The sequence below is a fragment of the Apteryx rowi genome, unplaced genomic scaffold, assembly GCF_003343035.1.
Source record: "Apteryx rowi isolate R43461 unplaced genomic scaffold, aptRow1 scaffold_689, whole genome shotgun sequence".
Classification (NCBI taxonomy): Eukaryota; Metazoa; Chordata; class Aves; order Apterygiformes; family Apterygidae; genus Apteryx; species Apteryx rowi.
Window position 1 is genome coordinate 387,666 of NW_020450970.1, and position 24,915 is coordinate 412,580.

Sequence of the window (24,915 nt, forward strand, 5' to 3'; positions counted from 1 at the left end):
TGACTTCCACTATCTGGCAAGTCAGACTCAGAGTTTAAGCAATGCTTGTACTGAGGGTAACTCTGTCCTGAAGACTGTGAGGTGTTAAGATACTAACATTTGTCTACATGAAAGATATCATTCCTGTTAAAATAATACAGAAGCATCCCAGAAAACTTTAAGACTTAATTCATGTGTGAGATATTCTTGTCTAATTTCAATGTTCAAATTAAATTATACTTAATCCTGGCTTCTATACTCCAAAGTATCAAAGTTTGGCTTTGATATCAGTAGGATAGAAAGTTAAGACATGATATATATTTTTTAAAGATATTCTTTCTAATTCTGTTGTTTCCTTTCCTTCCCTAATTAGGCAATGTCTAGAATAAGCAAAGAAAATAGGTAAAATGGGGGAAGCTAACTCTGAAAGAGAGTGACTTAATGAATAAATAAAATCATTATGGCATTTCTATGAAAACTGTGCAGAATAGCTTTATGAAAATTGTGCAGAATAGCTTCACACCATTTCTTAGGCTGTTCGAACTTGTAAAACCAATGCTGGTTCAAATTAGATGATCTGAACTAACAGAGTATGTCACAGCTTTACAAACATCCATGTTTTACATGAAAACCACCACAGACAGTGATATGCTTTCCTTCATTCAGTTCAGGAGAGGTAGTTGTCTTGATCAGACAAACTTTACATTAAGAAAAAAAAATCCCTGTATTCATTTTGTCCAGTTCCTACCTGTGCTCAACGGTACTTGCAGAAGTCATGATGAGACAGTATCTTTATTTTTTCTTTTTAAACCCATTCCAGTTTAGGTGTGGAGGGGGAAGATGGAGGGAAGAGGCAAGATTAACGCTTAATGACTTTCCACATACGAACACAGACTGAGGAGAGAGATCTTCTGCATTATCAATTCCAAGCCTGTGTTATCACCAGAACTGTATCATATAATCCCTTCAATTAACTTGTCAAGCTCCATCTTAAAAAGCAGTTAGGTTTTGCTGCTTCTTGCTCCTCCTGCTACAAGGCTGTTCCTGAGCTCCCTGCTTTGACAACCAGCAACCCCCTTTTCTCAATTTCAGTCTAGAAGCCACAGTGAGTTTATACCAATTTGTTCTTGTGACAATAACATCACTCAGCTGAAACAACTCTTCTCCTTCAGTACAGTTTATCTTCCTGAAGGAATTTCTAGACAGTAATCGTATCCCCTCTCAGCCTTTATTTTACTCCTTGTAAACAATTTAGTTCTTCTGTCTTTTTTAAGCATCACCATTCCCCTGATTTAGCCATTTTCTACACTGCTCCAATCTGAATGGATCTTTCCTAAACATGCAGACCAGCATTAGGTAATGAATTGCAGATGGACATCACACAGGGGACTTGATAGATTTTCCAAAAATATCAACATCATTGTCTATACTGAAAACCAAGGTTTAATGTGGCAACTTTCTCTGGATTACCTCTAACTCCATCCCATCCTTATTTCACAGAAGACCACTTTCTCTCCTTGTTTTCTTTTTATTTATATAACCAAAGAGCCTTTTGCTATTTGTTTCAATATCCTTTTAAGGTCTAACTCAACTTGACTTTTGGCAATTATCACTATAACCCCATATTTTTGACTTCCAAGACACAGCTTTCTCTGCTGACTGATCCTTTTCTCCTGTCCCTTATAGGCTGACTGTTTATTTCCATCATCTTTCTTGAAGGTGTTTTTTCATCCCACAAGGTCTGCTGTCCCTTCCCTCATTAAAAATATATTCTGACTCACGTGTTAAATAGGGTGCTTGAGCACCACTAGAGAAAGAACATGCACAACAATACAACTACAGATACTCAGGTATGTCTGCATACTGTTCTTAAGCAGGTCATAATTTAATTTCCTGAAGTTATTTTTAAGTATCTTATTTGATGTTCTCAGAGCATTTATAAAGGCATTATAACGTGACAAGCATTAAAATGAATGATGTACTAAAATTAAATTAAAACATTAATAACAAACTGTTCTCTAACTCACAGCTTGTTTGTGGAAAAACTGCTGCATTACAATACACTGTAGAATATTCTGTTCTAAATCTAAGAAAGGTTCCCAGTTAAACTATTAAATGAGTCACTAATTGTTACCATTGGTTACATTGGACTGCCTGCATTAAAAGGCAGAAAAAAAATAATGAGCTTTATAAAAGACTGCAAATAGATACGCTTAGAACATAAACAAACATCATTTCCCAGTTTTAATGATGGGAAAGCTGAGGCAAAGTAACTTTCACAGAACTACCAGCAGAGTAGTGAAGAGCACCTGTAGCGCCATACAGGCAATGACGACGCATCGGAACACGTGACCTCAGCTCTATCCCCAACCCTGCCCTGAGTTACAGCACGGGCAAGCCAACTCCGTCTCCGTCCTCCCTCTGTAAGAACTTAAAAACATAAATAAAGCAGTGCCATCTTCCCACCAGTGATGAGATTTAGAGAAAGGAAAGAGGCTGTTCTTTTTTCATGTGCATCAACAAGCGTTTTTCGTAGGCATCAATAACATTTTGAAAACATCAAATTTTAAAATGACACAAGAAGTGTTGATCCAAATAAAATCAGGCCTCCCTTATCCTCCCCTCCACCAGACAGGCTAAGACTGAGCACTCTGGGAAATTCCCATCACTCCAGCACATTTGCTACCCAGCCTGAGACAGTTTGACTCCCATGACCTTGAGGATGTAATTCCTCCCCAAACACTTGAAAGTGCAGTCTGGAGGGTAAAGTGGGGAATGGCAGGAATCTGTAAGTTCAAAGGAGTGCGTAGTTTGAAGTATGCTTTAAATCCTGCACAGAGAATATATTTATCCCACAAAACCTGTATTTCCCTACTGGAATTAAATAAATTTCCCTGGAACTAAATAAATTAGAACTGAAGGATGCCTCATTTTCTACAGGGGACAATTCAAAAAGAAGCACAATTTCTACTTTGCTCCTTGATGTTTCAATGCATATTTTAAAGTCACTTGCAGGTCAACAGTATAGTTTTGTTTTAACCTACTTCATTCCATGGACTAATGTTATCAAACACTTTCAGACGAAAACTGATAACTTGTATATACCCTGCCTGTATAAAGGCTTTCCTCCTCTCACCCTTCTGCACTGTTTTTGAGCTCCACATCCTCAGGCAGGGAGCATTCCCAAAGACTGAGTGTCTTAGCTGCTTGGACACTCAGACTCCCCTAGGCACCTATTTATATCTTTATACCCCTATATTTTTCATTTTGGCAAAAAAGTCACTGGGTCAAATTCTGCCCTCATGCACCAAAAAGGTCTGATGTTAGATTTCTCTTGACCATGGGCAAGGGACTACTGCCTTTAGATCAGCCACCTACCGTCACACAGAGACACTCACAAATAAAGCATGTAAATACAAAAATCCCAGCAGACTACTGACTGCTGCAGCCACAGCATTATCAGCTGTGCTCACAGCTGAGTCAATTCGGTTAGCTTCCTACTGCGAGACCAGCCTCTTCCTCCATGAGTAAGGAGGGGCATACAGAGTGTATTGTCCATAGTAAGACCTATGTGCATTAAAATACAAGATAACCTCTGGGATTGTATTTGTCTGTCTCACTGAAACAGGCATGAATCATACACTGCCTTTGATAGCAAACTCCGCAGTTTAAAAAAAAAGTTACAGTAATGACATAGGGAAGGGCAGGTGGGGAAATGGATCATTCTACTTTTTAATTAAGAATTTGGATGGCACAGCACTTACTAAGTGCTTCTTGCAAATGAAAAGTTTTTTCTAATGACACAGCTCATTTCAATTTGCAAATGAGAGTTTTTGAATGTTGTAATTTTAGCACAACTGTTTAAGAACTTTGGTTCTGATGATACTAAATATTATCATTTTACAAGTGAAAAGTGATATATCATTTTACTTCACTGAAACTTGTCATTATCACACCACAGCAAAGCAAGCCAGATCCTAACGTCAAAGGAAATTCTGCCACCAGTTTCAACTGGAACAGAAGCAGAGCCAAAATCCAGGAGACTTGCTACTACAGTGAAAAGACTTGCTCACATTTCTGTTTTGTTCATAGAACTTAGGCTAGTGAAAATGAGCCTAATCCTCAAAAACATTATGTTAAAGAGCAAGACAAACAGTACTTCCAAGCCTCCTCTTTCTCTCTACAATCCAGGGAACCATGGGGTCACAAAAAAGCCATTATTAAACTTCTGTGCTTTGCCTGAGCTGAGTAACTTAGAGTAAATACGACCAACAATTAATGCAGTATGAGTCTCTGCCCGTACATAACGGCAAATTTCTTAGTCAGTAAAAAACACACAGCCGAGATAACACAGAGATAATGTCTTAACATTAGTGATAGATGCTTACACCTTTAGATGCAGAGACTCTGAGTTCTCTTTCTCCTGGCATTGAACAGCTTGGCTCATCATATGAAAATAAGCAGTTTTAAAATAACCATGGAAATTTTAGCAAAAAAAATAAAGGTCTCCTCACTTTTTATATTAAAATGGCTTTTACCTTTTGGTTTAACAGAGTGCCTTTTACACTGCTTTGGGCCAAGTTTTTGTTTTAAAACTCAACTCTTCAACTTTAAAATGCAATTAAAAGGATCAAATGAATAAAGGACAAATTAAGACAACTTATTTGGTAAAACAAATACAGCATAAATATATTTAGTCAGAATCATGGGTTCAGGTACTTGAATCTTTGCACTGATATACAGAGAAACTGGCAGAAGAATGAATACAGGACTCCTGCTCTGGGGAATCTAGCAAACAAATGGGAAGTTTGAGAAAATTCAGATTTAAAGAGACAGCTGCTTAGAATTAGATATGAAGTTGGCACGGATGACTCTAGCAAGAGCAGTAAAGTAAGGGACTAAACACTGCCGATGTTAAAGTCGATGGAAAAAATTTTAAAAGACAGACTGGTTTCTGGAAAACATCATCACTAGTTTATAATGAAAATTATCATCTGCTCATAGCCTGATAACCTATTTGGAGTGTATCTTCTCCCTCATCCTATCCCAATCCCTTTCTCTCCTAGCCTTTACATGGCTTCAATAATATGCAAGCCTTAAAATCTACAGTGTATTTATTATTGCAATGCATTCTTCATGCATAGAAGGTTTACAGAAATAAAGCACAACGATACTATTCAGTAACCCTTAAACTGTATTCACACTCCCCAATTTTAGGCATCTAATTTAGCTGATTAAGTTAGCCAGCTAGTCCTTCTAAGGCTCCAAATGTATTCAACAGAGAAAACATGAACCTCCAGAGCACTATCTAGAACCCACATCTCCGCATTAAAATCAGTTTGATGCTTAGTTGGATAGAATGAGTACCCCCTTATGAACTTGTATTCCAGTAAAATCAGGCCTAAGTGACTTGTTCTTGGAACCTGGTCTTTAGTGTAGCGGGAGGTGCATTTCTGATGTTGCTATCATCTGCCTCAGAAAAATGAGAGCATCCTAACACTAATTTCTGAAGCTCATTTCATTAGCTCAGAAGTGACACCCACTGGCAGAAGAGACTAAAGAAGCTCATATAATATAACGACTCCTGTAGAAAAACAGGAAAATTCAAGTTTTCACAACAGCTAATGCTGTGTATTTTATAAATATAAATACCCATAAAAGTTCTAAAATAATTTTCAAATCAAAATGAGGCATCAGTACTATGAACCTTAAGCCAAAGCATCATTCCCCCAAAACAGAATGAGCACCTTACACAAAATTGCAGTTTGGGTAGAATTCAGTTTGAGATGTGAAGACAGCTGATTTAAATGTCCGTCGTGTGTCTTACTGTCAGCCCAGTGCAGGCACCTCAGGTATGCCAAGGGGTCCCAAATGGCACTAAAATTCAGTTGCCTAGCATGGGCAACAGAACTGAGCTCTAAATCTCCATAAACTATAAGGGGAACTTAGAAACTAGTGCACGTGTAGACAACTACATGCTAACACTTAAATTTGAGTGTCAGTCTCAACCTGAATCCCCCACAGATACCCAAATTCAATTTAAAAGCAGCTCTGAAATACTCATTAATCAACTGCAAAGCTTACATCCCCCTCCCTATGCAGAAGGGTAATACAAGGCTTGTCCTCTCCCACATTCTCACTCAAACCTCACGGAAACAAACACACACCGTTTCCTCCTCGCGGGTCTTACAAAGACAGCAACATGAAAAACACGTAGCCAACATCTGTAAGGTTTACTTACACTAGAATCATCATTTTATAAGAAGTTGTGCTGTTATTAATCTTTACGTTACAATGTATAGTTTAATACTTCATCTTTAAGCTGCATGAAATTTGTGATCATGATCCTCTGAGTAAACACAGAAAATTGCAGCAACTCCGAATTCGGTAAGCCAGCCCATTCTGATTTCACCAAGATCCCTCTTCATGGGCACTGTTCTGAATTCCACTCACGTCCCCCTGTTCATTTAGGAAAAAAACTTTCTTCGAGAGGACTGCACCTGGCTGATTCTGGAAAGTACTAAAAATGCAATTAAAATCAAGCATATGCTCAAGTGTTTTCCTAAATAAGAATGATTGTAAGTGACTGTTTAAGAGATTTCCTGCATTAAGACCCTTGTTCATTCCTTTCAGAAAACAAAGATTCCTCAAAGATTCCTTCAGGTACAGTTTTTGTTTTTTTCCATTTTGGCTACGAGAAATATTTTGCCATAGCACATTTTCTTCAGGCCAGCTGAAAGCAGAAGCGACAGCTGGCTTTTTGAAGTAACTAATTCTTTATATTTCTTTGCCATTCTTAAAGTATGCAAAATGAGCTGCAGTAAGAGCAAGTTAAAGATGTTCATGCAGCTAAGTCTGGTTGACTCTCTGGAGGAAAATGATGTTCTGGTCTTAAAAAAGGCACTGAAAGTCAGTACTGCTTTCAGTGATGCAAAACTAAACATCAAGACTAAATATTTTGCTAACTCACACAAAGTGTAAAAGAAAATATAAGGAAAGCAAAGAAACAGCAGAATAGTCAACCAAAAAGGGAATATAATCTACTTATTTTGTGAAGGGGAAATATTGCCAGGCTATTCTTTTAATAAGGTATATTCTGGTGTAGAATGATTCGTGGTATATTTTCAAGATACGCAACCCTAAAATCAAATTCACGCTCATTTGAAATTGGCACTTCAAGACATCATTTATTTTAATAAGCCTATTACTCTTAAGTGGTTGAAATCAAATAATATTTAAAGCAGACCCTTTTATTTTCTCAGAGTCAGCAAGAAAACTTGTCCGTATATTTTGATGTAATTAACTCAGTTTTATCTTAAAAAATTATGCTACTACCTACAGTCTGATGTTCAAAAGCAAGAAATGTGATAAAGAAGGATTCATTTCCTTTGACATTCTCAGAAATAAAGAGTTGGAGAAAGAAGCAGCAGAAAACTGGCCCAGAAAGTGGAAAATTCAAGTTCAATTCATTCCTGTGCCCAAAGGATTTGAACCTATGTTTCTATGACTCAGGTAAGTTCCCTCTTTCTAGAGCAGGGAGCATTCTTCATTGCTTTCAATCTTTATTCTGGAGTTCCCCTCATAACAATTGAGGGGAAAAAATGACAACATCCAACTGGTTAAGACATGCTTTGTAATGGGTGAAGCCCACATTAAAATCTGCTCTTGTGCTGCAAATAGGTTATGAACTGGAGCCCTTAGTTTCTTGAAAAGTATTCAAGGGCTCTCCAGTTGACTATATATATATAAATATATATATGTATATATACGTGTGTGTGTATGTGTGTGTATATGTGTGTATGCAGGTGTGTGTACGTGTGTGTATATCTGTGTATGCAGGTGTGTGTACATGTGTGTGTATATGTGTGTGTATAGGTGTGCAGGTGTGTGTGTATACGTGTCTCTGTGTGTAGGTGTCTGTGTGTAGGTGTGTGTGTGCGTCTGTGTGCGTGCATGTCTGAGTGTGTCTGCGTCTGTATGCGTGCGTCTGTGCATGTCTGTGTGCATGTCTGCGTGTGTGTCTCTGTGCATGCATGTGCATGCGTGTCTGTGTGTGTGCACGTGTGTGTGCATGTGCATGTATGTGCACGTGTATGTGCGTGTGCACATGCACATGTGTGTGCACGTGCGTGTGTGTGCACGCGTGTGCGCGCGTGTGTGCGCGCACGTGTGTATATGCGTGCGTGTGCGCGTGTGTGTATGCGTGCATGCGTGTGCATGTGCGTGTGTGTGCGTGCATATGTGCGTGCGTATGTGCGTGCATATGTGCGTGCATATGTGCGTGCGTGTATGCGTGCGTGCATGCGTGCATGTGTGTGTGTGCGTGTGTGCGCGCATGTGTGTGCGTGCGTGCGCGTGTGTGCGCGTGCATATATGCGTGTGTGTGCGTGTGCGTGTGTGCGCGTGCATGTGGGCGCGTGCATGTGTGTGCGTGCGTGCGTATATGCGTGCGTGTGTGTATATGCATGTGTGTGTGCACGTGCGTATATGCGTGCGTGTGTGTATGTGTGTGTGCGCGTGCGTGTGCGTGCGTGTGTGCGTGCATATGTGCGTGCATATGTGCGTGCATGCATATGTGCGTGCATGCATATGTGCGTGCATGCATATGTGCGTGCGTGTGCGTATATGTGTGTGCGTGTGTGTGCGCGTGTGCGCACGTGTTTGCGTGCGTGTGTGTGCACACGTGTGTGCACACGCGTGCATGCGTGCGTATATGCATGCATGCGTGCGTATATGCGTGCGTATGTATATGCATGCGTGTGTGCGCGTGTGCGCGTGTGCGCGTGCGCGTGTGTGTGTGCGTATATGCGTGCATGTGTGTATATGCGTGTGTGCGTGCGCGTGCGTGCGCGTGTGTGTGCGTGTGTGTGCATGTGCGCAAACATGTGTGCGTGTCTGCATGTGTGTATGGCATGTGTGTGCGTGTGCGCGTGCGTGCATGTGCACATGTGTGTGCGTATGCGTGTGTTTGTATGCATGTGCGTGCGTGTGTGTCTGCATGTGTGCATGCATGCATATGTGTGCGCGTGCGTGTATGCATGTGTGTGGGTGTGCATGTGTGTGCACGTGCGTGCCTGCATGTGTCTGCGTGTCTGTGTGCGTGTATATATATGTGTGTGCATCTGTGCGTGTCTGCGCGTCTGTCTGTCTGCGCGTCTGCACGCGCGTCTGTGTCTGTGTAGGTCTGTGTGTCTGTCTGTGTCTGTGTGTCTCTGTGTGTCTCTGTGTCTGTGTGTGTCTGTGTCTGTGTGTGTCTGCGTGTCTGTGAGCACACGCATCTGTGTGTGTGTCCGTGTCTGTGTGTCTGTGTAGCTGTCTGTGTCTGTGACTGTGCGTGTCTGTGTCTGTCTGCGTCTGTGTGCGCGCGCGTCTGTGTGTGTGTCTGTGACTGTGTGTGTCTGTGTCTGTGTCTGTGTGCGCGCACGTCTGTCTGTGTGTCTGTGTGTGTCTGTGACTGTGTGTCTGTGTCTGTGTGTGTGTCTGTCTGTGTCTGTGTCTGTGCCTGTGTCTGTGCCTGTGTGCGCGCGCGTCTGTGTCTCTGTGCGCGCGCGCGTCTGTGTCTCTGTCTGTGCGCGCGCGCGTCTGTGCGCGCATGCACATGTGTGTGCATGTGTATATTTTTTTATTTTTATTTTTTAACTCCTCCCCCCAACTGGTATTCATGAAATAACATCAGAGAACCTGATTTCAGGAATGTTTTGGAAATAAAAATTGGATAAAGTAAATCTTCCTTTAAGAAAAAAAGCTTTAAACTGATTTTTTTTTTTCCCCGTGACAGTGCAATTTATACACCATGTAATTTATACACCATGGATTTGCTCCTGAAGGTATTGGAGGAAGTGGCAAAGTTGCCACCAATGTAGACTGATAATTATAAAGACTTGTGTCTTAGGCCTATTTGGCAACTCACTACTGTTTCACTATTTGGTAATTCACTACTGTTTCTCCTTATATGTGACCAAAACTAAATTACTACTTTAACTTTCACAGCCTGATCTATGTAATACTATTCTAATCAGTTTCTAATATTCTAATCAGTTTCTAATACACGGGTCTGAAACCAGAAATGGCCATGAGATGAACTGAAGCTTGAAGAAAAATACAAACACTCTCTCTGAGGACAGGCCGAATACCTGGAATCTTTAAACATAACTAGAAAAGCAGTAAAAGGCTAGTGAAAATATTGATTTAAAACAAAGATGGATTTTGCTTCCACTAGCAAGTTTAGTCTAATGCATAAAAGGATGCAGCTTGGCATTCATGAAATCACAAGCATCAGAAATAGCCTTCTACTTAATCAGTGCATATCCAAAACAAGGTACCACAAGAAATTATCAGCAATCATATTATGAAAGCAAACTATAGAAAATAAGGAAGCTTGATGCACCATATATGCATAATATGCCCTTCATTTTTGCTCCAAAGAAAAACAAAATCTTGAATTTCTTTTTAAGCAACAGTCTGAAAATTCAAAATGGAAATTAAAAAAAAAAAAAAAAACAGCATTGCAGCACTGCTGCCATTTATGTATGCTTAAAGTAGTCAACACATTGGTATTAGTGGGATAAATCACTATGTAATAAACAACTATTAGAACTTGTACCTTTCAAAAATGTCCCCTATTAATTAATTTGTATTTATACAGTGTGAAAAAAAACTCAAAAATCTCCTTTGCAGACAGTCAAAGCTATTGTTATGGAAAGCAAGTACGAGTCACTTTAATTTACAAGAAGCGAGGTGGAATTTTAGGTTTTTTTAAAATAACTGTTGGAAACTAAATCACTGTAAAAGATAGATAAATTACTGCAAATATTTTCACCTAACTTCAGTGTTCTCATTCTTCAATCATGGCAAACAACATGTTTCATTGTCTTTCAATCACAGAATTAAAACAGAAGGAACAGCTTGCAGAATTGCTTTAAAACAGCCATTCAAAACACTGAAATTATACTTTTCTTATTCAAGGAGATTAACTGTAACAAGCTAGGTACAAATCATTTTAAAATGTTTCATTCTCAAAAGGGACTGGACTTTTCCAAGATGGGAAAGAGGTATGAAGAGCTTGCCCTTGCTGCACTTGATTCTAAATCCAGAAAACATTTAAATCTGACTCAACACCAGTTAACACTGGGAATAGAGAAGTTTCATTTTGTGGAAGTGAAATGTGTCTTCTGATGATATTTTTACCTTTTGCATGTTCTGCATTCACATGCACACCTCTGCGTTCTCTTCTTAGATTATATTATCAGAATTCTTTCTTTATTTTTGTATACTGCATTCTGAAGCGTGGCTGCTGGCTTGTGCTTTGCATGTAAATTGTCCAGTGTATTTGCAAAACCCCATCAAATAATTCTGACGGACATGGCAGCTAAACTCACTCTCTTCTGGGTTTACATAAGGGTTAGGGGACTTCCCCCCCACCTCCCACATTATCAAAGACTACAGCATTAAGGAAAAATCATTACAGATAACCACACGTTTCAGCCAAGATTCATTTTGTGAATACTTCTGTTGGCTTCAGTGAAGTTACACCAGGAGTATATCTAATGTTTGGATTTATTCCAAGCCAATACCAATATAGGGCAAGTTCTAAGATGAAACGATGGAAGCTACCAGTAGTTCTCTTAAAAATAAATAAATAAAAGCACTGTGGGTCTCACTTTGGACTACACTGAGGCACATTCCCATTCTTTGATACAGAAATAAAGTGAAGGAAAGGTTAGTTAACATTCTGTCCCCACTGTATGTTCTCTGTCTCATCAGCAGTAAAGCAAGAATTTTTAAAAGGAGCTGTTCCAGTATATTCCATTTTCTCATTCCAAAATTTTCCCCCTTTTCTGAGTTTCCCTACCATTTGGTCTCCTCCGAGTCAAAGGACAGTATCAGTCTGAGAATATGAAAGTTAAGGTTTTTGTTTGCCTTGGTAGTAAGTAAACTGTTATTTATTTACCTTTTTAAATCAGCAAGGAACGTCTTACTGGCCACTTGAGCAGAACACAGTAAGACTGCCAGCTTGTCCCCTCCCCTCCAGTAAAGAGGGATGGAGAATAAGAGTTTTTTCAACCGCAGACTCAGAAGTTCCAGCTCAGCATCAGGCACTCTGCCTATAGCCACAAAAATCACAATAATTCCTCCAAAGGAGACAAACATAACAAGGATCCTTTAGAACTAACACCAGCTAAAAATTTGTCTGTTTTAAAACAGACAAATACCAAGTGTTAATAAGAAACTTTCAACTTCCAGGGAAGCTTTGAGGAGCAACAACAAACAGCTACTACTAAATAGCTGTGCATGATCATAGTAAAGCTGAAGCAGTAAAATACATGGCCTGTCACACCTGGATGTGGAGTATACCAGCAGGATAAAAAAATTCTTGACGGAGATCTCTTAAAACATTACCATATAGTAGTGCTTAATATAGCATATGGGAGAGGTTCTTAGATGGACAGTTATAGTAACCCTGGCATTTCCAGCATGTCTGTTAACAGATCTATTTCACACTGTCAGATTTATTTCCATGATTTCATTAATAACTTCTGTGTCTTGGTATTTCCCCCATCCCAAAGCTGGTGCTTGAGTGAGGAACATCCTAGAGGGTCAGTAGGTAGCAGTTTTTGAATCACAAGAGTTTGTCCCTTGTCTACAGAATTGAATCTTATGTTGGGAGGAGAGTTTTTGATGAAGGTAAAAGGTAATATTTATCCTGTGTATAAGTAGCTTCAAGAGGAGAAGTTAGTATGGGTGAAATTCTCCTCCCACTAAAGTCAGAAGTCAAGTCAACACTGATTTCACCACCCTATTCAACCATATTAGAGGAATGGTTTCCCTAAAGTTCACATTCACCTGGATTAATAAACCAATGAAATGATGACACTCTGTTTATGGCTCTAATTCAGGAAGGTACATACACATACACACTTCAGTTCATGGCTTTCCAGGAAGCTCACAATCTAGGTGCATTAAAGCATGAGGTGCAAAAAGCGTGTGCAAGGTAACACAATCTGCAGATGAGCAGTGTTGAATACTGTTATTTACTTCTTATTGCATAAAATTCTTAAGTTCAGGAGTGTGATTATAATGTTATTTTAACAAGCACATTAATACCAAAAAAGAACCAAAAGTAAAAAAACATGCAATGCATGCTTTAAAGAGGTGCTTTTATTTCATAGATGTGCCTACTCATCCTATTAATGTTACCAGAAAGATTTTAAAATAAATAACTGTAAACATCAAATGATCCAATATTCTAATATGGTATGTACCCACAGCTTCTCTCCATCACTGCATCAACAGTTTCCTTTCTGCCTTTTATTAGTTTTTATACAGTAACCCATATCTCTTCAGTTGCACTTCCTTTCCTGGGCAGACTATAAAAATGATTATATGCATGGCTTCATAACACTTCAGGTTACTCAGAAAACAAAACAGCTTATCACTCAAATGAACCACACATCTGTTACAGTCAGTATTTAAGCTTTAGATTATGATATATTGTAATGTTTATATTCTAAAGCAAGATTAAGCTCAAATATTTGGCTCATAATTCATCCGCAGAAAGGCACTGGATCACAGGTTACTACTATTCACCTGCTTTTCAGGATGAAGGCTGAAAGTATTAACATGATTCTGATGCATCACTGAGGAGTACAGTAAGAAAAACGTGATAAGGGGTCTAGTAAGCTGAAGCTGCACTCTTTTTTCCAAACATACCTGCTAATTGGATGATGCCATGTCTTGCAACATCATAGTAGGGGTGATTAATATTTAGCTCAGGATCCTCCAGTGGTGGTGGAATAAATGTTTTTTCCTGGTTAGACTGTGCATCTTCTGCTTCATCTTTCTGCAATTCTAAAAGGAGCAAGCAGGAATGCTTAAAAGCGATAATGAACAAAGAAAAACTTCTCCCTCTGATACGTTATTAAAAGGCTGAATTTTAGCTCAGCTCTGGCAAAAACACAGGTCTTCATCCACCACTGTTACATTTGCAGACCAGTTTCTTGCTTTTTCCCATCCTCATATGTGGGAAAATCAACCCCATAATACCTCACAGCCACCTTCATGTCCTCCTTAAAATTAGTACCCGCTGCAATGCTCACAAAAATCTCAACAACAATTAGACAGCTAGCATGCTGTGACCTTGCTATTCATGACTGCTGGCGTTGTCTCCTTGTTCCCTACACTCCCACAGTCTGCTTTTTGCACTCATCTACAGCTTCTTGTCTTTTACTTTGAGCTTGTCCGCATGGGGAAGTCAGTGTTCAGTACGCTAGCATGCGCATTGACAGCTACTCCACATTAACACCCCATGTGAACGCTCCCTGACAGCAGACTCATTGTGTTGCATAAAGATATCATTAATGCTCACCAACAGCGGCACGCAGGGAACGTGTTGTAAACTGCTGCACAACTTAACTGTGAGCTAACTTCTCCAAGCAGGTAAATCTTCACTTGGACCAGACATTCTGAATTTTCTAAAGATTTTAGCATAGCAAGATCTGGACCTATCATTAGCACTGTATCTCAGTACTATAAAATACTACAAACAAAATCCCATCTTAGCTCCCTCCAAATCCACCGCTTCCTTGAAATCCGTTATCCTTCAGAACTTGCAACAGACACGGCAGTCACACATCCACTCAGCATACATTTCAACTACGTCCCGAGTGAAGGTGCAAACATCTGCTCAAAAACCCAAGGAAATCAATGGGCTTCTTCTCCCTAACTTCAGCAGATCCTGGACTAGAACCTCAAGGCAAAATCTACTCTGCACTAAATAAGCAACAAAAAGTCAGTCAGTCCTGTCTTCAGAGTTTTTTTGGTTTTATTTTGTTTTGTTTTCAATCTTTTTCCGAACGGCTGCATGGTTCTAAAAGAGGTGATCTTAAGTACATATCCAAAAGAACATAGATTCTGGGAGCACGATGCAAGAACTACTGGTGCTAATGTTTCTACAGTATTTAAATGAATGTTCTCCAGAAACTCACTGGAGTAACATTGTATTGACACACTAACACACAACTGTCTTGTTGGCTTAAAACAGGAAAAGCTGTATTTAAAGAGACAAATTAATGTTCTGCTAAGATATACCACCCCTTATACATCATCTACTTCTTTTATCGTGCAAGTTATAGTAAGATACATAATTTTATATAATAAGATGGAAATAGCAGTTTTATCTATAACACCATTAGTGCCACTTAGAAATGTACTTTGAGAACATTTTGCTTTCTGATCCTCTGCATATTTCATATGCATTGATCACTACCCAAGATACACTAGGGCAGAAAGACTATACTAGGTATTGATTTCAGTCAGCTTTATATACAGTAGCTAATAATTGTTAGAGAAAAACTGTTACTAAATATTTATGAATGTTTTCCACTCACAATTTCCCAGTATCTTTCTATCCTATAAACAGCTATATGAAAGTTTTATTGTCTCATTTTTATTTTTAAGATGATTTGTACTAAAAATGCATTTCACAAGGATGAAAAATGCCACTAATGGCTAAGCTTCTAAAACACAAAGAGAAGTTAGGAAAACCTCTATTTTTTTTAAAGTTCCTTTATGTCTGCCCTGAATTCACATTAAAGACTTTCCCTTGGTCGAGGAGGATCAGGTTAGAGATCATTTAAGCAAACTTGACACCCACAAATCCATGGGCCCTGATGGGATGCACCCACGAGTGCTGAGGGAGCTGGCGGATGTCATTGCTAAGCCACTCTCCATCATCTTTGAAAGGTCATAGAGGACAGGAGAGGTGCCTGAAGACTGGAAGAAAGCCAATGTCACTCCAGTCTTCAAAAAGGGCAAGAAGGAGGACCCAGGGAACTACAGGCCAGTCAGCCTCACCTGCATCCCTCAAAAGGTGATGGAGCAGCTCATCCTGGAGGCCATCTCCAAGCATGTGGAGGACAAGAAGGTGATCAGGAGTAGTCAGCATGGCTTCACCAAGGGGAAATCATGCCKAACCAATCTGATAGCCTTCTATGATGAATGACTGGCTAGGTAGATGAGGGGAGAGCAGTGGATGCTGTCTACCTTGACTTCAGGAAGGCTTTTGACACTGTCTCCCATAGCATCCTCATAGACAAGCTCAGGAAGTGTGGGTTAGATGAGTGGACAGTGAGGTGGATTGAGAACTGGCTGAATGGCAGAGCTCAGAGAGTTGTGATCAGTGGCACAGAGTCTATGTGGAGGCCTGTAGCTAGTGGTGTCCAGTCTTGTTCAACTTCTTCATCAGTGACCTGGATGAAGGGACAGAGTGCACCCTCAGCAAGTTTGCTGACGATACAAAACTGGGAGGAGTGGCTGATACCCCAGAGGGCTGTGCTGCCATTCAGAGGGACCCGGAGAGGCTGGAGAGGTGGGCAGAGAGGAACCTCCTGAAGTTCAACAAAGGCAAGTGCAGGGTCCTGCACCTGGGGAGGAATAACCCCATGCACCAGTACAGGTTGGGGGTTGACCTGCTGGAAAGCAGCTCTGCGGAGAAGGACCTGGGAGTGCTGGTGGACACCAAGTTAAGCATGAGGCAGCAATGTGCCCTTGTGGCCAAGAAGGCCAATGGTATGCTGGGGTGCATCAGGAAGAGTGTTGCCAGCAGGTCGAGGGAGGTGATTCTCCCCCTCTACTCAGCCCTGGTGAGGCCACATCTGGAGTACTGCGTCCAGTTCTGGGCTCCCCAGTACAAGAGGGATGTGGCACTACTGGAGCAAGTCCAGCGAAGGGCTACAAAGATGATTAGGGGACTGGAGCATCTCTCTTATGAGGAAAGGCTGAGAGAGCTGGGCCTGTTTAGCTTGGAGAAGAGAAGGCTGAGAGGAGATCTTATCAACGTGTACAAGTATCTGAAGGGAGGGTGTCGAGAGGATGGGACCAGACTCTTTTCAGCGGTGCCGAGCGACAGGACGCGAGGCAACGGGCACAAACTGAAACACAGACACTTCCATCTTAACATGAGGAAAAACTTTTTCACTGTGAGGGTGACAGAGCACTGGAACAGGTTGCCCCGAGAGGTGGTGGAGTCTCCTTCTCTGGAGATATTCAAAACACGCCTGGATGCAATCCTGTGCAATGTGCTCTAGGTGACCCTGCTTGAGCAGGGGGGTTGGACTAGATGATCTCCAGAGGTCCCTTCCAACCTCAGCGATTCTGTGATTCTGTGATTCTGTGAAAGTCTCCACAGAAAATAAATCAGCAGTCCTGGTAAGTCACAGAAGTCTTAGAACAAATATCTGCCTTTAGAAATAAACCATTAGCGTCTTCCTCATACACAAAAAAGATAAAAGTATTAGCTCCCAAGTGTGTATTTTTCTATCTTTTAAAAATGTATCATATATAAAAAAAACTACAATAACCTTAACTGGAACAGTATTCTTTCACTTTAGAATGATTCTGATCAAAGAGCTGGGATGAATAATACAACATAATGCAGTACATGATTTAAATACATAAAAAAAAGGGAAGAAATATTAAAACTACAACATTTGGTACAAAGAGGCAGAGGCCAACCCCTTCTGTACAAATTTATTTTGTACTACGCAAAATAATAGACAGGTTTCCAAAACGAAGGGGTAAGGATTTGTGATCAAGTATAGACAGCCATCTGGCTTTGAGACATGAGATAAAGAACTGCAGAAACAAAGTACACATGCATGCTCATGTGTACTGCAGTTATTCACAGGGACTACAGTCCCAACAGCAATCACAAACTACTGAAAAGCTAGCTACCCCTGACATAAGATAATTTTTTTTGTTTTGTGAACAAGAGGACCGGTGCTCCAAAGATGTTTCATAATAAATACAAATAAAAAAAAAGATTCGTTGTTCCAAACTGATGGAGAGAGACCTGAGCTCCATTTTTCTCCTGCAAATGGTAGGAGTTTATTGCCCTGCTTCATGAGCCGTAGCAGAGAATCATCTGTTACTACTTGCAATGTTACTGGTGTTAAATCCTGGCTGGGAGAGAATAAGAAGGGCCTGATCCAGAGCTTTCAGAGTTTGATGGGAAAATTGCTTTCAGTGGTTTTTGAATTGGGCCCTAAAAGTAAAGAGGCCTGTCTGCTGCTGATGAAAGTCACGACATTTGGAGAAATCAGAGCCAAGGTGAGGGACAGGAAAAGGGAGATGGGGGAGATGGGGGAGGCAAATAAATAAATAAGATGATCTGAAAGACTCATGCTCTGAGGTTCAGGCTGGCATCCTCAAAAAGACAGGAAAAAAATTTAACGCTGATTTTTCAAAATGATGAGCCTCCTAATTCCATGGTCATATTGCTCAGCTCGACTAACATCTTTGGAGATAACATACAATACAGCAATCTCTATGCTCATTCAATACTTGTCTCTTTGGAGTAATGACTCCCATTTGTGCCACAATATGTGATGATGGTGATATTCCAATAGCCTAGCATTGCACTGGGAACATATACCAATAATTCATAAATGCTGCATGTATTAAACTAACCTTCAACTCTAATGGCCTTCATAGGGTACACATCAGTACAGTGGCTGTAACTCATGCTGGATTGCTGCAAGAAGTATTACAAAATGCTGGTGAAGCTTCTCACTTACTGAAGATGCTCTATTAAATCACCTGCAACTCCACACAGATGCCATTTGAAGTATAATAAGAAATATTTACCTATTTCAGCTAACTTCTCATAGTCAATTTCAGACATGTTTCCTGTTAGGAGGAAGTCTGTGCAGATCTTGCTAACTGATTCTTGCAGGATGAAACGGTCCTTGGGTCAACCCTATAAAAATAAAAGAAAGTAGCTGTCATCATAGCGTGGCACGTTTTACACACTATACAGATACAAAAAAAACAAAAGCCCCACAAAATCTACTACCCAATTACTGTTGAGGAACCAGCTTATTTGCATTTGGGCATCATTTCCTCACAACAAGTATTATGAAATACTTTTGATACAGCAGTCCAGAAAAAGACTATATTTAATAACAGGACTTTCAACAAAGGTGATCTGTATTTATTTGGTTTTTTCTGCCTTCAGAATACTTATATAACACATGTTTTGATGACAGACATCAGAATTGAGGAGTATCTCACTTCTGGAAACAACCTAATTATTCTTAATCTACCTGCAGATATTTTATTTCTCAGACAAAGAAGAAAATCTATATTCTCATGCCAAGGTCACTTGTTCTATTGTAGCTGTAAGTTTTATTACAGGAAATGTTCTCAACCTCACATTTTGCATGAAGCAGCATCATGAAAATTTTGTTAGCATTAACTTATATAAAAATAAAAGCCCAGCACTTCCTGCATGTAATCATTGCTTTTTGTCAAATGCTCTTAGGAGTGCTTTATAAACATAACACTAAGTAACATACCTACCGAGAGTATCAGGAACCAAGAATACAATTTAGAAGATCTGTCTTGCCCAGCCACTGCTCTGAGCACTGAATAAGAATACTTCCCTTAAATTAAAAAACTGGACTCAGGTGGTAGTGGAGGTGGTGGTATCTAGACATAAAATAGGTGCTCACATCAACAAAGCAAGTAAACATCTGCTAACCTGTAAGCATATGTTTACCTGTTTCGCTGAATAGGGACTAGTCAACAGAATGATCATAATTTTTACATTTGAGAACTACAGACAGGCTGTAAACTGGCTAACGCAAGGTCCATCTTTTGGCTTCAGGTTTATGCAGGCCAAATACAGTTGCATCTTAGTATATGACTACAACTCCCAAATACCACAGTAAAACAAGTACTTGCTAAGTGTTCCTGATGGCTATTGAAGATTTTCTATAAATTTTCACCATCGTTTCACAGATCTGATACTAATGTAATAGTAATTACCACCAAAGGCAACCATGCATTTCTACAACACGTTGTTGTACAGATAAAATATGAACTTGGTTCTACCACTTCGAAGATTTTCAAAATTTAACAACTACTTTATAATAATCTTATTTGTTTCTTATTGAAAATAATTATCACCATTCATGGGGAATTCTCAGTTTAGAAGCACACAGAGGGAAAAGTCACAATAAGAACAAAAGAGAAAATTTTGCAACTTCTCACTGAACAACAATTTTATTCAAAAAATGAAAGGATTCTGCGCCAGATATATTTCATTTCATGTTATTCTTACCACATGGCATTTGAAATGATAATTCCATTGTTATTTTTTAATTATCATGCAAATAAAATACTTGGTGATTGATATTTCAGCTGGTAGTTAATTTCTTCATGATTATTCTCAGTGGTATTTAAACATTTCTAAAATTAACAATTAGTGACTAGTGTGATAATGTGTGTTTTATTTAGCAACTAATTTGTTACAGGTATTCTAGATGACTTAGTAATAGACACAGTTTGCTCATTAGTAATTGGTATATTATCTGAACATGTGTACCTGAGATGGTGAGGAGAAAATGCTACATAAGTATCTAATTCAAAGAGACAACATTTAAAAAAAAAAACAACAAAAAAAAAGCTTTTGAAGCAAAATACAGTGGCAAAATAAGGTCAAGAAAATGGAATGTTCCTACCAGAACACTTTGTGCCCAGCTTTTTCCCTAAATAAGATGACTAAATTTTGTAAGAATGTTTAGTTTTGATACTGAGATTTCTTCAAGAAGCTCCAAATCAACTCTGCAGCTCACACTTGTATTCGACTTATCTTAGCCTCCAACTACACCAAGTATTTAAAGCAGGCCTTCCAGCTCTTTGCTGAAGCTGTAACTTGACCACAATAAGTTCTTTGTAGCAACATAGAGATTATTTCTTTGTTATGTCATTCCATTTAGGTTTCACAAACTACCACCAGCGCTCAGCCAAACTTTCAGAACGAAAACCAATGTGCAACATACCTGATCTTCGTAGACTTCTCATCCCAACCTAGTACATCCCAAAGCCCTTATAAAGAAATGGGGCACCACCTCCCTTCTACAGGACCTATTTATGCCAGGCTTTTCCCTCCTACTGAGTTTTACCCTGTAATCATAAATGATATCATAAGTCATAAAAACTAGAATGTATCTTTGACGCTAATTTTTTCAGATGAGGTGAATAATAAAAGGCTCAATGAAGTGACGGAACAGGAAAAAAAAGCTGCCTTCTTAAGCCTCTAACTGGAAAAAAGGCAATACAATCTTTCTGCTGCATAACATGGAATAAAAACAGATTCCTCCCTAACACTAATTCCTTACATTATAGTTAGGAGTAGTGACTAAATCTAAAGAGGACAGATTTAAATATCCCCCCCAAATCCGTTGGAAAACATCCGGCTTTTAAAGAGCAAACTTACTGCACAAGTGAGAACAACTACGGTAGCATTAAACATTTGCAAAACATTTAATACACAAAGTTGCCAGGATGCTAGAAATAATTTAGATAGAATCAAGGAAGAAGGAAGATGGGGAAGAAACCATTTGCCTAGTTTTCAGCTTACTGCTCCCTTGGGGCAGCAATTAGAAAGTTTCCAGTTACAAGACAAATTTACTGTAGCACTCTCAGATATTGATTTCCCATTGATTGCAGTATTCTCTGTTCCTAAGAGATAACATAAGCTTCTTAATAGCGTTCCACACCACGTATCACCATTTCTAGTAAACTGACAGATTTAGTGCCCTCCCCCACCTAACCACACCAAAAAAACCCCCAAAACCCCTAAACTCTAAACCTTTTATTAAAAAATGAAATTTGGAAGTATTTTACAAAATACCACATTCTATATCCCTCCACGGGCAAGGTTATTACTTACTGACATCCCTAAAAGAACTCTGCCTTATGGAACAGGAAGGCAGTCGCACACAGAAGGGCTTGATAATGAGCTAGCATCTCTGGATGCTCCCAACAAAGGCAAGGGATTCCTCACAACATTTGTCAATGTACTCACTTCTTTGATGCCTATTCTTTTTTTTCATTGTCAGATATGTTCTTTTTCAAATTTAAACAGTGTGGTTTCTCGACATTTTTTTCCCCTGATGTTCTCGCCTTCAACTGATAAGTCCTTGTGACTTTTAAAAGGTGTGACACAGCATACCACCTAACATCGGTATGAAACGTACATTTTGATAAGATGGCAATTCTGCATACATCCACCATTTGCCAAGGGGTACAGTCCACAAAACCAGGAAGAGTAGTTTCAGACAATTATTTTATTATCTGTAATAGTGCAGCAACTTTGCTGTGGAATTTATAAACACAAACATATGAACTGAGCAGATGATATATTTGTGAGAAGTGTATTCAAAACATTCAGCTTTTCTTTCCATGGGTTGTCTGCATTATCTAATACTTTTCCTCAATGTATTCCTTACACAAGGTATACCAAGAACTAAGCCCATATTCCTTGCGAGCAGTTTGTTGCAAGCGTTTGAAATTTCTGATTTCATTTGCTTTAATAACATACTACTTTTTGTTGGCAATACATTGGTGAAAATTAGCTAGACCGTGCACAGACAGGAAGTAAACACCAAGAGGACCAATTGTCAGAGAGGGTGTACAAAGCTGAACTTCTCTGGGTCTCCTTTATTCTAAGGACTGACTTGGGTCCACTTCAGCTAATTCCAAAAGCTTATTTGCCTACTCAGAGCTTCTGCCACGTTCTAGGTCAATTTTCATATGATAGAATAAGAAAAAAAAAAATCAGGAGGATTATCATATTTTCACACACGTCACTCACGGTTTATCTTTTAAAAAGCAAACTCTGGTTCAGCAGCTGAGTAGCTGTACACCCATGCAAGTAATAGGAGTAACAGAGCTTATCCCAGCATTTCTTTCCTCCTCCTATTGCTCTGTTTTCTCATGAATTAGTCTTTTCCTCCATTAAGCTCCTTGGCCCAGATCCCTCAGCATCAGTCCCCGTCCAACTCCTATTCTCCAAGCTTCTGCTCCTGATTTTGTGAGAAAGCCTGTGGGTGCAGGTTACCCAAGGGTATGGAGTATTATAGACTCATTTTAAAATACCAGTACTATGGAAAATCCTTCCTTCTTTGGAGTTTCTACAAATATATCATATCATAGAACCTGTTAAGTTTCACCTTTCAGCAGCTACCTCATCTTCTTCTTTTCTTTTTTTAGTCTATAGCTGTCATACTAACACTTTGCAGCTCTCCTCTTTCCTGCTCGCTCCCTCTATTCTCTGGTGTCTCTTGTTTCTTTGTGTCAGACTGTTTTAAAATACTGTATCTTAACCTAACAAATAGCAAAAGTTTACATGTAGGACCTAGCTTCCCCCATGATATAAAACCACTGGATGGCCAGAGGCATTTGCTCTAGAATTTCTCCTAGGCAAAAAAGCACTTTGCTGGGGGGCTGATGCCACTTTTGCCTTCCTAGCATGGTGACACTGTGCAAGTGCACTGCCACTGCTACAGGCCAGGAGAGGCAGTGGGGAGTGCTGCAAGCCAGGAGCGCGGGGAGCAGAGGAGGTGCAACACAGCCCCACGGGCACAATCCTCCTGCTGCTCTAGCTTCAGCCAGCACCGAGCCACGAAGGGAGAGGGAGCCAGTGACCTGCAGCCACGCGCCCTCTTCAATCTGAGAGCAGCTTGCATGCAAGGCCTGCACTCTGCGATACGGTTGCATACATTTGTGATGCGGATACCCCATCGTACTATGCTGACAAGAACAGAAATGGGAAGCATGCAAGCACAAAAAGAAACAGATGGATGAAACTGTTCTTAAAATAAAGCCGGTCTCAGTTTGTCACAGTGACGACTTCTTTCACATTGAGAGCAGTACAGACACAGCTTACTGTCTGGACACCTGTACTTTGCAAGGATGATAGATGCGTAATGATTTGCTGCATTTTGCATGCAGCAAATGAAGCTACACGGCTGCATCTGAGGTTTTGCACAGTTCTGAAATACTGAATACAGTACTTTTCAAAAGGAAAATACCATGAAGCCTGTAAAGGCAAATATTCTAGTGTTACTTCTACAGATCGATATTGATGAAAAGTGTTACTGAACCTTGAAATTAAGGAAAATTTAAACAGCTTTAATTTTATTAAATTTTCCATTTGTACTCCAATCCTGAAAATTCTGATGCACTTAATTTTACTGCTCTAATAAGTTATATTGATTTTGGTGTAGTAAAGATAGGCATAAATCCTGAAAACTAGCCACATTTCTCTGAAACATCAAAACATTTTTAACCAAATGTTCCATGAAAATTTAATTTTAAAAGAAAAAAAGTATTCATCAAATTTTTAAGAAAACATTATTTAAGAATTTGAAGGATGATAGGTCATGCACAGGTTGGAGAATTCATTTCTAAAATGAGAAAAAAAATATTATTTTGAAAACAGCAATGCAAGTTTAAAAGAGATTATTCAACTATGTATTGATATTTCAAACAACTTTAAAGGTATAATCACTGCCCTTAACTGTGTTTATATTAATTGACTTTCATACCACATAACACACAAAAAACGTCATGCAACAATTTAAGGCAAAATATTGTAAATATTTCTGCAACTGTCAGCATTAAATTTGTGCATACATTTTAAAAGGTTCTTACATACTAATACCAATCCCACCTTGTCCAAGCTAACACCGTGCTGCAGCATCAATTTTGTGTCCCAGAAACAAGGTATGAACTTATCTATTTTTAAGGCTATGATGAAAATGTTCTCTTAAAGGGGAAGAGTAAAAACAAAATTAAATGCATATAGTCTAAAAAAAACCAAAAAAACAAAAAAAAACCCACACAGACACTTTATCCATTATGTATCAAATCAGTTTGGGAGATTTTGAGCTTCTTTTTATGTAATAATCAGAGCCAGACAGAAGCAGAGCATACACAAAGGTTAATTCCTGTGATGGACTGAGACACAGCCTTGAAAATAAGGAAGAAAGGGAAACAGATGAGTATCTGTGCTCTATCATACTATGTTACACACTGATCAAACAGCACTGATTTCTCTGAAAGCAATTTTATACTAGTCTCATCCATTCA

At 39.4% G+C, this 24,915-nt stretch overlaps 1 protein-coding gene across 7 annotated transcripts in view; it reads right to left on the reverse strand.

Annotated features, from left to right (window-relative positions):
- ARHGAP8 (Rho GTPase activating protein 8) overlaps window positions 1-18,729 on the reverse strand; it is a 71,260-nt gene extending 52,531 nt beyond the window's left edge. For all 7 annotated transcript variants that reach the window (XR_003256738.1, XR_003256739.1, XM_026086234.1 and 4 more), the window contains exons 1-2: window positions 18,622-18,729; window positions 13,690-13,827 (exon numbers count right to left, since the gene is read on the reverse strand). Coding sequence is in view for 5 of the 7 variants with exons in the window: in XM_026086234.1 (XP_025942019.1) it covers window positions 13,690-13,827; window positions 18,622-18,658 (175 nt within the window). In the remaining 2 variants the exon portion in view is untranslated. The remainder of the gene's footprint in view (window positions 1-13,689; window positions 13,828-18,621) is intronic.
- Window positions 18,730-24,915: the final 6,186 nt, after the last annotated feature.